General features: G+C 42.0%; 1 protein-coding gene across 1 annotated transcript in view; it reads left to right on the top strand.

Annotated features, from left to right (window-relative positions):
* The window catches only part of COL6A5 (collagen type VI alpha 5 chain), a 116,876-nt gene that overhangs the window by 39,038 nt on the left and 61,920 nt on the right, over positions 1 to 15,918 (top strand). The window contains exons 12-20 of the mRNA XM_032869722.1: positions 321 to 413; positions 8,411 to 8,464; positions 10,261 to 10,332; positions 10,671 to 10,697; positions 10,807 to 10,851; positions 10,941 to 10,994; positions 12,880 to 12,942; positions 13,864 to 13,929; positions 14,384 to 14,437. Of these exons, the coding sequence (XP_032725613.1) occupies positions 321 to 413; positions 8,411 to 8,464; positions 10,261 to 10,332; positions 10,671 to 10,697; positions 10,807 to 10,851; positions 10,941 to 10,994; positions 12,880 to 12,942; positions 13,864 to 13,929; positions 14,384 to 14,437 (528 nt within the window). The remainder of the gene's footprint in view (positions 1 to 320; positions 414 to 8,410; positions 8,465 to 10,260; positions 10,333 to 10,670; positions 10,698 to 10,806; positions 10,852 to 10,940; positions 10,995 to 12,879; positions 12,943 to 13,863; positions 13,930 to 14,383; positions 14,438 to 15,918) is intronic.

Raw genomic sequence — 15,918 nt, 5'->3', positions numbered from 1 at the left:
TAGAAAAGCTCCCAGCAGTTTATGCTGCAGTCTGTCAAGGACGAGCCAAGCAGTCTTGTGCAAACTTGGTCTGTGGTCATCTGTGGGGCAGGTGCCCTTTCTATAGAGAGATCATTTTCAGGGAGAGGGGATGCTGTGTTGCAGTTGCTAGCTCAGTGTCCCATCCTCAGTATGAAGCCAAAGAGCGCCACTGATCCTCTGTAGCCCCTCCCCCAAAGAGAGAGGATAGCCGTGTAGGTGGTGCCTTAGGATCTCTGAATACAGTTCTTAATGCCGAGAAGTTCCTGACCATTGTTGCTCACTCAAGTTTGCTTTTCTAGGGAAACATTGCAGAGAAGACTTGCTGCTGCACATTTTGCAAGTGTTTGGGGGATCCAGGTCCTCGTGGATCCCGAGGACTGCAAGCCACGAAGGTGCCATTCAGTTGTGAAACTATTTTACCCAGTGTGCCTTGATTTGGTGGGTGGGACTGAGGCCACGCAGTGCATTTTGCTGTCTTCACTCAATGCCGATGTAATTGCTTCAGACATTTATTTCATGCAACTTCTGAGGTGTAGGAGGCCAGTTTCAAAAGGCTCATTTTGGATACTGCTGTTAAAAATAACTCCCATTTTTCCTCCATATCCTTCATGACATTGCTCCTTGGTTTTGCCATTTGTACTTTTAGACTTTTTTTTTTAATTTTAATAATGCATTTTATTGAATCCCACAGCTCTAGTCTGTATTATATCAACAGGTAACCAATATAAAACATTATTATTTTTTTGTGTTCTGTTTTTTTTGTTTTGTTTTTTTTTTTAATAAATTTTATTTTATTTTTTTTTTAAACATATATTTTTATCCCCAGGGGTACAGGTCTGTGAATTGCCAGGTTTACACATTTCACAGCACTCACCATAGCACATACCCTCCCCAATGTCCATAACCCCACCCCCCTCTCCCAACACCCCTCCCCCTATCAACCCTCAGTTTATTTTGTGAGATTAAGAGTCACTTATGGTTTGTCTCCCTCCCAATCCCAACTTGTTTCATTTACTCTTCTCCTACCCCATTAACCCCCCATGTTGCATCTCCTCTCCCTCATATCAGGGAGATCATATGATAATTGTCTTTCTCCGATTGACTTACTTCGCTAAGCATGATACCCTCTAGTTCCATCCACGTCGTCGCAAATGGCAAGATTTCATTTCTTTTGATGGCTGCATAGTATTCCATTGTGTATATATACCACTTCTTCTTTATCCATTCATATGTTGATGGACATCTAGGTTCTTTCCATAGTTTGGCTATTGTAGACATTGCTGCTATAAACATTTGGGTGCACGTGCCCCTTTGGATCACTACGTTTGTATCTTTAGGGTAAATACCCAGTAGTGCAATTGCTGGGTCATAGGGTAGTTCTATTTTCAACATTTTGAGGAACCTCCATGCTGTTTTCCAGAGTGGTTGCACCAGCTTGCATTCCCACCAACAGTGTAGGAGGGTTCCCCTTTCTCCACATCCTCGCCAGCATCTGTCATTTCCTGACTTGTTAATTTTAGCCATTCTGACTGGTGTGAGGTGATATCTCATTGTGGTTTTGATTTGTATTTCCCTGATGACGAGTGATATGGAGCACTTTTTCATGTGTCTGTTGGCCATCTGGATGTCTTCTTTGCAGAAATGTCTGTTCATGTCCTCTGTCCTTTTATTGATTGTGTTATTTGTTCTTTGGGTGTTGAGTTTGCTAAGTTCTTTATAGATTTTGGACACTAGCCCTTTATCTGATATGTCGTTTGCAAATATCTTCTCCCATTCTGTCAGTTGTCTTTTGGTTTTGTGAACTGTTTCCTTTGCTGTGCAAAAGCTTTTGATCTTGATAAAATCCTAATAGTTCATTTTTGCCCTTGCTTCCCTTGCCTTTGGCGATGTTCCTAGGAAGATGTTGCTGTGGCTGAGGTTGAAGAGGTTGCTGCCTGTGTTGTCCTCAAGGATTTTGATGGATTCCTTTCTCACATTGAGGTCCTTCATCCATTTTGAGTCTATTTTCTTGTGTGGTGTAAGGAAATGATCCAATTTCATTTTTCTGCATGTGGCTGTCCAATTTTCCCAACACCATTTATTGAAGAGGCTGTCTTTGTTCCATTGGACATTCTTTCCTGCTTTGTCGAAGATTAGTTGACCATAGAGTTGAGGGTCTATTTCTGGGCTCTCTATTCTGTTCCATTGATCTATGTGTCTGTTTTTGTGCCAGTACCATGCTGTCTTGATGATGACAGCTTTGTAATAGAGCTTGAAGTCCGGGATTGTGATGCCACCAACTTTGGCTTTCTTTTTCAATATTCCTTTGGCTATTTGAGGTCTTTTCTGGTTCCATATAAATTTTAGGATTGTTCCATTTCTTTGAAAAAAATGGATGGTACTTTGATAGGAATTGCATTAAATGTGTAGATTGCTTTAGGTAGCATAGACATTTTCACAATATTTATTCTTCCAATCCAGGAGCATAGAACATTTTTCCATTTCTTCGTGTCTTCCTCAATTTCTTTCATGAGTACTTTATAGTTTTCTGAGTATAGATTCTTAGCCTCTTTGGTTAGGTTTATTCCTAGGTATCTTATAGTTTTGGGTGAAATTGTAAATGGGATGGACTCCTTAATTTCTCTTTCTTCTGTCTTGTTGGTGTAGAGAAATGCAACTGATTTCTGTGCATTGATTTTATATCCTGACACTTTACTGAATTCCTGTACAAGTTCTAGCAGTTTTGGAGTGGAGTCTTTTGGGTTTTCCACATATAGTATCATATCATCTGCGAAGAGTGATAGTTTGACTTCTTCTTTGCCGATTTGGATGCCTTTAATTTCCTTTTGTTGTCTGATTGCTGAGGCTAGGACTTCTAGTACTATATTGAATGACACTGGTGATAATGGACATCCCTGCTGTGTTCCTGACCTTAGCGGAAAAGCTTTCAGTTTTTCTCCATTGAGAATGATATTTGTGGTGGGTTGTTCATAGATGGCTTTGATAATATTGAGGTATGTGCCCTCTATCCCTACACTTTGAAGAGTTTTGATCAGGAAGGGATGCTGTACTTTGTCAAATGCTTTTTCAGCATCTATTGAGAGTATCATATGGTTCTTGTTCTTTCTTTTATTAATGTGTTGTATCACATTGATTGATTTGCGGATGTTGAACCAACCTTGCAGCCCTGGAATAAATCCCACCTGGTCGTGCTGAATGATCCTTTTAATGTACTGTTGAATCCTATTGGCTAGTATTCTGGTGAGAATTTTTGCATCTGTGTTCATCAAGGATATTGGTCTGTAGTTCTCTTTTTTGATGGGATCCTTGTCTGGTTTTGGGATCAAGGTGATGCTGGCCTCATAAAATGAGTTTGGAATTTTTCTTCCATTTCTATTTTTTGGAACAGTTTCAGGAGAATAGGAATTAGTTCTTCTTTAAATGTTTGGTAGAATTCCCCCGGGAAGCCATCTGGCCCTGGGCTTTTGTTTGTTTGGAGAGTTTTGATGACTGTTTCAATCTCCTTACTGGTTATGGATCTGTTCAGGCTTTCTATTTCTTCCTGGTTCAGTTGTGGTAGTTTATATGTCTCTAGGAATGCATCCATTTCTTCCAGATTGTCAAATTTGCTGGCATAGAGTTGCTCATAGTATGTTCTTATAATTGTCTATATTTCTTTGGCGTTAGTTGTGATCTCTCCTCTTTCATTCGTGATTTTATTTATTTGGGTCCTTTCTCTTTTCTTTTTGATAAGTCTGGCCAGGGGTTTATCAATCTTATTAATTCTTTCAAAGAACCAGCTCCTAGTTTCGTTGATTTGTTCTATTGTTTTTTTGGTTTCTATTTCATTGATTTCTGCTCTGATCTTTATGATTTCTCTTCTCCTGCTGGGTTTAGGGTTTCTTTCTTGTTCTTTCTCCAGCTCCTTTAGGTGTAGGGTTAGGTTGTGTACCTGAGACCTTTCTTGTTTCTTGAGGAAGGCTTGTACCGCTATATATTTTCCTCCCAGGACTGCCTTTGTTGTGTCCCACAGAATTTGAACCGTTGTGTTTTCATTATCATTTGTTTCCATGAATTTTTTGAGTTCTTCTTTAATTTCCATGTTGACCCATTCATTCTTTAGAAGGATGCTGTTTAGTCTCCATGTATTTGGGTTCTTTCCAAATTTCCTCTTGTGATTGAGTTCTAGCTTCAGAGCGTTGTGGTCTGAAAATATGCAGGGAATGATCCCAATCTTTTGATACCGGTGGAGACCTGATTTAGGACCGGGGATGTGATCTATTCTGGAGAATGTTCCATGTGCACTAGAGAAGAATGCGTATTCTGTTGCTTTGGGATGAAATGTTCTGAATATATCTGTGATGTTCATCTGGTCCAATGTGTCATTTAAGGCCTTCATTTCCTTGTTGATCTTTTGCTTGGATGATCTGTCCATTTCAGTAAGGGGAGTGTTCAAGTCCCCTACTATTATTGTATTATTGTTGATGTGTTTCTTTGACTTTGTTATTAATTGGTATATATAGTTGGCTGCTCCCACATTAGGGGCATAGATATTTAAAATTGTTAGATCTTCTTGTTGGACAGATCCTTTGAGTATGATATAGTGTCCTTCCTCATCTCTTATTATCGTCTTTGGCTTAAAATCTAATTGATCTGATATAAGGATTGCCACTCCTGCTTTCTTCTGATGTCCATTAGCATGGTAAATTCTTTTCCACCCCCTCACTTTAAATCTGGAGGTGTCTTCAGGTTTAAAATGAGTTTCTTGTAGGCAACATATAGATGGGTTTTGTTTTTTTATCCATTCTGATACCCCGTGTCTTTTGATTGGGGTATTTAGCCCATTATCATTCAGGGTAACTAATGAGAGAGATGAATTTAGTGCCATTGTATTGCCTGTAAGGTGACTGTTATTGTATATTGTCTCTGTTCCTTTCTGATCTACTACTTTTAGGGTCTCTCTTTGCTTAGAGGACCCCTTTCAATATTTCCTGTAGAGCTGGTTTGGTGTTTGAAAATTCTTTCAGTTTTTGTTTGTCCTGGAAGCTTTTAATCTCCTTCTATTTTCAATGATAGCCTAGCTGGATATAGTATTCTTGGCTGCATGTTTTTCACGTTTAGTGCTCTGAATATATCATGCCAGCTCTTTCTGGCCTGCCAGGTCTCTGTGGATAAGTCTGCTGCCAATCTAATGTTTTTACCATTGTATGTTACAGACTTCTTTTCCCGGGCTGCTTTCAGGATTTTCTCTTTGTGACTAAGACTTGTAAATTTTACTATTAGGTGGCGGGGTGTGGACCTATTCTTATTGATTTTGAGGGGGGTTCTCTGAATTCCTGGATTTTGATGCTTGTTCCCTTTGCCATATTGGGAAAATTCTCCCAAATAATTCTCTCCAATATACCTTCTGCTCCCCTCTCTCTTTCTTCTTCTTCTGGAATCCCAATTATTCTAATGTTGTTTCGTCTTATGGTGTCACTTATCTCTCGAATTCTCCCCTCGTGGTCCAGTAGCTGTTTGTCCCTCTTTTGCTCAGCTTCTTTATTCTCTGTCATTTGGTCTTCTATATCGCTAATTCTTTCTTCTGCCTCATTTATCCTAGCAGTGAGAGCCTCCATTTTTGATTGCACCTCATTAGTAGCTTTTTTGATTTCAACTTGGTTAGATTTTAGTTCTTTTATTTCTCCAGAAAGGGCTTTTATATCTCCTGAGAGGGCTTCTCTAATATCTTCCATGCCTTTTTCAAGCCCAGCTAGAACCTTGAGAATCGTATTCTGAACTCTAGATCTGTCATATTACCAATGTCTGTATTGATTAGGTCCCTAGCCTTTGGTACTGCCTCTTGTTCGTTTTTTTGTGAATTTTTTCGCCGTGTCATTTTGTCCAGATAAGAGTATATGAAGGAGCAAGTAAAATACTAAAAGGGTGGCAACAACCCCAGGAAAATATGCTTTAACCAAATCAGAAGAGTTCCCAAATTGTGAGGGGGGAGAAAGGGGATAAAAAGAGGTTCAGAAAGAAAAAAAAAAAAAAATTAAACAATTAAAAGAAGAAAATGAATAAAGAAAAAATATAATAAGGAAAAAAATATATATATATTAGATAAACTAGTTAAAAAACGTTAAAAAAGAAAAGGGTAAAAGTTTAAAAAAATTAGCAGAAAAAGAGAAAAAAAAATTGAAAAATAAAAAAAAAATTAAATTAACTGCAAGGCTAAAGAATCATGGGGAGGAAGCCATGAGTTCCATGCTTTGCTTTCTCCTCCTCTGGGATTCTGCTGCTCTCCTTGGTATTGAAACTGCACTCCTTGGTAGGTGAAGTTGGTCCTGGCTGGCTTTCTTGTTGCTCTTATGGGGGAGGGGCCTGTTGTAGTGATTCTCAAGTGTCTTTGCCCCAGGCAGAGTTGCACCGCCCTTACCTGGGGCCGGGCTGAGTAATCCGCTCGGGTTTGCTTTCGGGAGCTTTTGTTCCCTGAGCGCTTTCCGTAGAGTTCTGGAGGACTGGAATGAAGATGGCGGCCTCCCAGTCTCCGGCCCGGAAAAGCCGAGAGCCCGGGGCCCCACTCCTCAGTGCGCCCTCAGAGAACAGCGCCCAATTACTCCCGTCACCCTGGCCTCCGGCCGCGCTCCGAGCTCACTGAGCCTGCGACAGGTTCAAGGTAACCCAAGTTTAGAGCTTACTCCTCGGCTCTGTCTCTGTAGCCGGCTTCCCCGTTCTAATACCTGTAAGCTCTGCGACACTCAGACACCCCCGATCCTTCTGTAACCCTGCGGGATCTGAGGCCATGCTGACCCCGCGTGGGCTTCACCCCGGTTAAGCCTCTGGAGCGATGTCCCTCAGCGGAACAGACTTTTAAAAGTCCTGATTTTGTGCTCCGTTGCTCCGCCGCTTGCTGGGAGCCGGCCCCTCCCCTCGCGGTCTATCTTCCTGTCGCTTTGGATTCACTTCTCTGCCAGTCCTACCTTTCAGAAAGTGCTTGATTTTCTGTTTCTAGAATTGCTGTTCTTCTTCTCTTTGATCTCCCGTTGGATTTGTTGGTGTTTGCAATCTTTAGATAAGCTATTTAGCTGATCTCCCGCTACCTGAAGTAGTCTCAGCTGCTACTTCTCCGCCATCTTGACTCCTCCTGTACTTTTGCACTTTTGTAGCTTTGAACAGTTTGAGGGGTGCAAGAGGTGTTGAAGACTGTGGGGAAGGCTGTAGTTCATCAGCAATGAGTGAAATTGAACCACAAAAAGAGCAAGGCATTGCAGATTAACAGCCCTTTAAAAAACGAATTCTAGAAGTTCCATTACACAATAGCGTAAATAAATATGTCACGGTGTCTTTGCTAATGGAATGCTCTAAGGTGATGAGGATGAATGAACCGCAGGTACATACACAACATGAATAAGTGTTATAAATACCGTAATGGCCAAAAAAAACTAAAAAAGCAAAATGCAGAATACATATAGTACGATTCCATTTATAAAACGTTTGAAAGCGAGCAAAACTAACCAATCATGTCTAGGGATGAATAATTCAGTAGTGAAGTATAAAAAAAAAAAAAAAAGCCAAGAGTGTGTCCCCTGGGGTGTCGGTAGGAGTGCTTTCATTGGCGGAGGTTGGAGGAGGGCGGCGAGGCTGCGTCCCGTTTCTTGGTCATGGTGGTGGCTACATGGACATTTACTTTATAATAATTAAACCATGCCTTTAGATTTTATTTATTTTATGCACTTTTTCAAATTGCGGTTTGATATCATAAGTAAAGGAGTCTTTTTTTTTTTTTAAGAGAGTAAATACTAATAAGTTCTGCACTGCCTATCTGTGGTACATGATCTTGGCCATTTTACTGAGTTACAATGCTTTGTTCAGCACAGTTTCCTCTCCCCTCACTTGGCTCTGGTCAGTCTTAAAGTTACATTCCAAGAGCACAGCCCCAGGTGTACTGAGCAGAGAGCTGGGACCTCTGTTTTACAGTGAGGAAAGCAAAGCCCTGTTGAAATCTTAGCCATAAAGAAGCCACGAGGCAGTTAAACCCCATGTGGCAGAGGAAGTGATGATCGCCACTGAAATATATGTAACCTTGCTGGGAGCAGTGGGTCTTTTTCCTTGAGCTTTCAGAAAAGCAAAAGGAAATAAAATGATCTCTCTGGAAATGTGATCGATTTGCCTTCTATGAGAGTTGTAGTGGCTACAGCTGCCTACCACACAGCCTCTTAGGCTTAGGAACCCCCCAGACACCCTAAGCTGCAAAGTCAGCTCCACAGGTTAGACTCCAGCAGGAGTCTGGGCTTGTCAGATTCTCCCCCAGACTCACAGCCACCCCCGCAGACACTGTGACCAAGTTGAAAGGAGGCAATTGTCTAATGATTTCATAAGTTCAGATTGAAGGAAGCTGACCAAAATGTATTTTTCTCTTTCCTCCCAGGGTTTTCCAGGTCTGAAAGGCAGCAGAGGACACAGGGGAGATGACGGAGACCCTGTAAGTTTTTCTGACCCTCCCCCACAACACAAGCAATGATTTTCTTTTGCATGGACAGCTTTATGTTCCTTCAGAAAGCGTTTGTTTATATGGGGTGTTTTGGTGGATTTGGAAGAAAATGGGTTTCTCCTTCACCCCTTTTTTTGGTCTGGATCATGAACACTCACCAAATCCACTTTTGCAGGAAGGGAGGGAGCAGGCTTGCCTACATGTTGCCTGGCATGTTTTTATCAGTGTCAGGGAGGAGGGCATGGTCCTGTCTCCCCTGTGCAGGGCGCAATAGGGCTGACTACTAGTGAGGGTCTGTCTTCAGACCTGGAGCTCAGTGCTGAGTGCACGGAAAGGCACGGCTTCATGGGTCCATGTAACACAGAGGTTTTCTAATCTCAGTCTTTGTTTGACCCTTAAACCAGAACTCTCACATGGTTCATCAATCAAATTATGAGGATAGATTAGAAGGAACTGAAATACTTGAGTGGCTCTGTTTGGGGTGGGGAAAGTTCAGGAAGCATCCATCCTGCATCTCCATCCCCTTAGAATTGAGCTAGCTCTCCACCAGGGCAGCAATATTTAAAACAAAATTATATCATGCCTGGGCAGGTATAATTAAAAGTATAAGCTCAGTTAGACAGCCAAAGGCTGACCTAGACATGAAACCCTAGCAAGACATTTAACTTCCTCTCAGTCTCCTGATCTATAGACAGATAACATTCCTCTAAGACTCTAGTGTTGACCTAGTTTACAAAATGACCACAAAGGGGAGTGCCCCAACCCACCTACCCCATACCTGCAGAAGGGTCTTAGAGCCCACCGATGCAGCATAGAGGACTTTGAGTGTGAGTGTCTGGCCACAAGCCCACATCTGGCTGACAGTCCCATCAACAGGTCACGATGTTCAGTATCTCTCAGTGTCCTGTGACCATGAGTGAGGCCTCCTACTTTTCCTGGGAGTAATCTCCAGAATAAAGAAAGCAAAGCAGGAGGAAGGAAGATCCCTTCTCCCCTAAACTACCAGGGAGGAAATAACCAAGCTCATTGCTAAATAACTATTTATCCAAACAGCAAACCCTAAGCACCCACTTTACAGCCAGATCTGACAGAGCCAGGCGCAAGGGACATAATTGGGTAAAAAGAGAGTGGGGGGATTCCTGTCTTCAAGGAGTACTACATTTCTTTTCTCTGGAAATTCATTTTACTCTAGCATTTTCCTGTGTTTAAATATTTCCTGGGAGAAACAGGATTGATGAGATACGCACACACCATTGACCTTGAGCACTCTTCCCCTAGTGGACGGTCTGACTTTGGGACTCTTTCCCCTGGTGGTCCTTTCCATGAGCACTTACACTTCCCATCTTTGAGTTCTGGTAGCAGGGGCCAATCCCATCAGCGGCTTCTACTCAGCTCCGGCCCCCCGGGACCAGCTGGCTTCAGAACCACCAGCTGTGCTGGCTTCTCCAGGGCAGCACTGGGACCTTGGCTACCATGCCAGGGCCAACGTGTATTACTGGAGTCTTTGAAAGGGGGCTGGAATGTGACGCAACTTCCGAACATTTGGCTGTGCGGTCTGCTGAGGACAGTGAAGCCACTGGGCTCCTCCTGCACCTCCGTGTGATCTTGGGTCTGTAAGGAGGCCTGGAAGGTTGATGGGGAAGACATGTTGAGTAGAGAGGAGAGCCAGAGGTAAATGAATGCATTTGCAGAAGGAAGAGCTTCACTTCTAAAGGGCAAACTGCTGGCAACTTCTGACAAGAGCCACTGTGGTGACCTGTTTTACCTGTTTGGCTGCCTTTTCTTAGGGAAGACGAGGAGACTTTGGACCCTCAGGAGATAAAGGGATTGCAGGATGTCCAGGGGAGCATGGTCAAAAGGTGAGGCTCTGCTAGAAATGTGATTTTGAATTCCCTACAACATGCTCTGTTGTCTCTTCTTCTCTCCCTCCCTTTCTCTCTTCCATGCCCCCCATTGCCTTTCTCCAATTACATAGCTATGTCTTCACCTGTGGACTAATTCAACTTCTTAGAAATCTCAATGAGTTCAGAGCCTTCATTCAATCCCTCCATCATCCGTTTGTGCTTAGAGAGCCAGAAGCAATTAAAGAGACACAATTGCTTCTTTAGGGAGGCAGCCGCTGCCTGCTGCAACAGTCTGTGAATCCAACTGCTGTCTGTCTTTGATGTGTCAGTGAGAGAGATTTCGTCTTTTACAGGGTACCAAAGGATTTTCTGGAAGTAAGGTACTGTAGTTTCTTCTCAGTTCAATTCGATTTCCTGACGGAATTAGCTTCCCATTAAGCATGTGGTAGAGCCCTCCTCTGACCTGAATGCACTCCTGTTGTCCCTCAGGGAGAACAAGGAGAGGATGGGGTTGACGGACTGGATGGGGAAGAGGTAAGCCATGCTTCAGGTATCATAACATGGTCAGGAGGTTGATGTATTTCTCTTTAAATGGGAATTTTGTTTTCCTTGACTTCCTTTAGGGCTTTCATGGATTTCCTGGGGAAAAGGGAGAAAAAGGTGATCCAGGATCTCAGGTAACACTTTCAATACATCAAAGAAGGAGAATTTGGCAACAGGGACAGTCACATGTGATGTGTGCCAGTGCTTCATGGGGAGAAGTGTGACAGCTGACCTGACCATGCAGGAAGTCCTGTTACTACTGAGTAGATGCTACATTCCCATTTGGGAATTTTCAGAAATTCCAGAGAGAGGGAGTCAAGGCATACAAAGTTCTTCTATGGGCATGTTCCTCAGAAATCTGAAAATGAATGTTTTGTCTGTCAGTGGCTTCCATGTTCTCTTTATTGCACCAGGGGAAAAAAAGAAAACAACCTAAAAAGCAAGAGAAAAATACAGAATTATTTTGATGACCTCTCTGTAGCAAATCACAGTGAAATATTTTTTTTATCTTAAATTCAATTCAATCCTTATTGACATGTGCCTACCTGGTTCCAAGCAGCTCTGTTTTTATGTTCTGATCCATTTATTCATCCAATATTTTTGAATACTTGGCATGTGCCAAGCACTGGGTTGTGTGCTGAAGATTCAGAGATGAACCACACGTCCTTGTCCTCAAGGATCCTGGGATATTAGAAGACTGACATATTAATAGCCAAAGACAGTACAGAATGTGTTTGAGGCCATGTTGGCCCAGAGAAGGCACCTAACTCAGCAGGGTAGGGAGGAAATCCAGGAAGTCTTCCTAGAGGAAATGATCCCTGAGCTGAAGATGAGAGGCATTAGCAAGACATGGAGGAAAGGCATTCCAGACAGAGGGAACAGCATAAGCAAAGACATGGAGGCTTGGGGGCACTGCAATTTGAGCATCAGAGTACAGGTGGATGGAGGTGAGGTTCTAGAGGTAGTGGGAAGAGATTGGGAAGGCACTGGTGGGCCATGTGGAGGACTTGGGCTTTTAACCATTAGGCAATCAGGTGTCTTTGAAAGATTTTTAAGTACAGGGACCACATGAATTTGCATATTAGAACTATTACTTGGCAGCGGTGTGGAGGATGTGTGTCAGAGATGACATAGATACAAGGCATAGATGAGAGAATCTGGAATAATCAAGGTGAGAAGTGATGAAGCCTTCAAGTAAAGCAACGTCAATGAGAACAGACAGAAGACATATTAAGGACATAGCAGGGCCCAGGCTGGAACGAGCAGCCAGAGTGCAGGATTTAAGAAAGTACTCCTTCTCAGAGATATGCAAAGTGTGAGTGTCTTCCTAAATTTTGCATCCTAGGTGACTTTCTTCTCTCACCCCAGTTCTGTCTCCAGGACATAAGATCTCTAGATCTAGGTGACCAGAAAAGCAGGAAATGAGGAGTCAGTCAAAATGCCTTCAAGTGCCCTGGTTTGGCGAAGCTGAGTTGGGAACACTTGAGTTTGAGGTGACACATGGAATACTCCTGTGAAGGTTTCCAGTGGGCAATTTAATTATAAACATCAAAAGTTTCTAGACTGGCTGCAGTGTCCAATGTAATACTCACTCCCAATATATGACAATTTAAATTCAAATTAGTGACTGTAAAAAATTCTGCTCTTCATTCATCCTAGCCACATTTCATGTGCTCAGTAGCCACATGGGGCTAGGGGCTACCATATTAGACAATGCAAATATAGAGTATTTCCATTACTGCAGAAAAGTTCTGTCAGATGTTGCTATGCTAGATCATGAGAAATTTCCCATTACTCAGCCTCCCTATAGATAATCCTGACCATAGGCTTAAAACTGCACTGAGTACTGCCTAAGAAGTCTGAGGAAACTGGCTGGGAGAGAGGAACATGGATCATTTTGTCTGATTAATTTTCTTGCCTCCAAAACACACATTTGACATTTTAACACCATTATAAAACCCTCATACAAGCTAACTCAGAAGCTCATATTCTTTTTTTTTTTTTTTTTTTTTTTTCCAGGGCAGCCCAGGTTCCAGAGGTCCCCCTGGGGGATATGGGGAGAAGGGCTTCCAAGGAGATCCTGTAAGTTACTTGGGTCTAGTTGGCTCTGAATTTCGTAGTTGCTCCACATTCCTCTCTCCTTTCCCTTGTGTCTCCTGCTAAGCTGTAGATGAAGGCTTGTCTTGGGATTTGGAGTAGTAGCTGTTGACTGAGAAGTAACTGCTATGAAAAAAAATCTGTGTGCATCTGACCTTGGCTGATTATATTGGAAATTTGGAACTGGGAACTAAGGTTCCATCCTACTTATCCTTAAATGTTACATTGAGACTTTCAAGTTCATTTTGGGGAGAAATTTTCACAATTTTACTTATTGGGCTTCTAATCTTCCAGATTCCCTATTTGCAGACTTGATCAGAAAGGAATCTTATTGCATCGCTAAGGGAGTAGCATAAGCATGTTTGGACTAGTGTATCAGTGACGGTGCCAATACAGAGAAGAGAAAATCATCCTGGTTTCATCAGACAGTCATTAGCAAACACTCTTAACACTTCATTTGTCACCAAACCCTCTTCATTCAAACTTAGGGAAATATTTTCATTTTTTAAAAAAAATCTATGAATTTCAAATATGGAGAATTTTCTCTCACTTTTCCTCACTTAACCCAAATTAACACAAGATAAAACCAGAGGAGGAGACAAACCATAAAAGACTCTTAATCTCAGGAAATAAACTGAGGGTTGCTGGAGGGGAGAAGGGTAGGAGGGGTAGGGTGGCTGGGTGATGGACATTGGGGAGGGTATGTGCTATGGTGAGTGCTGTGAATTGAATTGGGTAAGACTGATGAATCACCGACCTGTACCCCTGGGGAAAATAATACATTATATGTTAATAATTTTAAAAAATCAAATTAGCTTTCTACTTTAAAATTGTACCATGGTATGTGAAAAAAAAAAAAAAGCTAATATTTCTTGGTTCTAAAATCCTTTTTAAATCTTCCTCCAGGGTAATCCAGGACAAAACAGTAACATCAAGGGACAAAAGGGCTCCAAAGGAGAGCAAGGAAGACAAGTAATTGGATCCATTTTACATACATAGCATCTATAGATCTATTTATATATGTATGAATAACTCATTCTGTTACTGAGCTGAGACTTTCATAAAGTCTAAATTAATTACTTAGTAAAATATGTAACCCTTCTATAATTGAATAACAACCCTAAGTTCACATTTCGAAGATCCTTATTTCCTGAAACAAGACGCATCTGTAGTGGGTTATAGTTCCACGGGTAAAATTATTAAGTTTCTGGCAGGTGATATTATATGGGGAAACTGATAGTTTGCAATGCACATTGCTATGCCATTTTCCTCTTTAACAGATACAGACCCAGTAGTGTTAATATGCAGATAGATTCTAGCATGACACATTTGTTCTGCTGTTTTAATAGTGCATGAAGTTTTTATGCTGATGTAGTTATTCAGAATCTTATGCCTTACGATCTTGGGGAAACAATTATATTTCTAGGGTAGACCTGGACAGAAAGGAACACCAGGCAGTCCTAATTCCAGAGGAAATAGGGTAAGTATGTTCTATGAACATTTATTTTCCCTCCTTTTCACCCGAAGGTGCCACAGAGGCATTCACAATATTTGCCAGTGCAGAGTTGGCTGGCCCAGGGCTGATACATAGGTGCTATTGTCATCTGGGGCCAGATGATGAGCGGGACTATGATGTGCTTTTATAAGATGTGTCAGAGCAACACTGTTTTCTATCCACTAGATGTCAGTAGCTCACTCCCCCCAAGTTGTGACAGATAAAATGTCTGCAGATTTTGCCAGATGTCTGGGATGAGGGTAGTGGGGAATGAGGGCAGAGGACAAAATCACTCCTTGTTGAGAACTTCTGTGACAGTCTGCCTTCCTCTTTCTGCCTTCCAGAAGCTTCTGAATATCTTTGGAGACAGTCAGTGCCTCTAACACGAAAGCCCTCCTCCAGTAGCTTAGCATCTTTGAGCTTCTCTAAGAATATGAATTGGATAAACATACTCTCTTTCTCTTCAAGTGTTGCCAATGGGAAAGAAAAGTCACTGATAAATTATTCCTGAATGAACCAAAACACTGGTGACTAGGGCCAAGCCTGCGGCAACCTCCAGACTCTAGGACAACCTTATAGCATCTCATGTAATATCAAGCCTAAAACAGGGATATTGGATTTCCCCTTCTTTTTTAAGAACAACCAAGAAATCACTTTTTTTTATGGACTACTGAAGTGAGAGGTGACATTTCCAATGTGTTAGAAAACCTTTTATTGGGCACCTCGGTGGCTCAGTCAGTTAAGCGCCTGCCTTCAGCTCAGGTGGTGATCCTGGTATCCTGGTATCGAGCCAGGGGTCTGGCTCCAGGTTCTGTGGAGAGCCTGTTCCTCCCTCTACCTCTGCACCTCCCCCCACCCTCTGTCTCTCATGAATAAATAAATAAAATCTTAAAAGAAAGAAACCCTTTTATCATGCACTCAGAATGGAGAGTATGAAAAGACAATAATGTACAGCACCCTAGATCGATTTGACCTTAAGCTTTGTTCAAGAGGGAACCGAAAATAGTTGGCTTCTTTTTCTATTACAGACTTGGAGTCTTATCACCTTGAAGGCTGTGGCTGATTGCCTTTCTCTCTGGAACAGATAGTGGAGGAATGTGTTTTAATTCCTTTTGCCTTTGTTTATCTTGAATCATAGTTCTTAGGGATAAGATCTAGTCAGATGGCTTAGGTTTCTTGGTGCTTCTGGTAAAAATTCTCTGGAACTCTGCAGTCTTCTCCATATGCAAGAATTAAAATTAACCAGAGGAAGCAGCAGAGCAGCAAGATACACTACATGAGATAAATTTTTAAAGATAAGTATGTATTCTTGTTGGTTTAAGAGAAAATACTCTTAGTTTGAGAGAGTTTTGTAACTGTCACCATCAATCAGGCACGTTTTGAAAAGAGATGCTGGGGTGGGGTCGGGGGCTTACTACTTGGACAAACCAGCCAATGACTTGAAGTCACTTCAGAGAGAGGAGGCT

Source organism: Lontra canadensis, unplaced genomic scaffold (assembly GCF_010015895.1).
Source record: "Lontra canadensis isolate GAN:19392208 unplaced genomic scaffold, GSC_riverotter_1.0 scaffold38, whole genome shotgun sequence".
NCBI classification, from domain to species: Eukaryota; Metazoa; Chordata; class Mammalia; order Carnivora; family Mustelidae; genus Lontra; species Lontra canadensis.
Note: the sequence above shows the minus strand (reverse complement) of the source record. Positions and strands in the feature narration are given on the sequence as shown.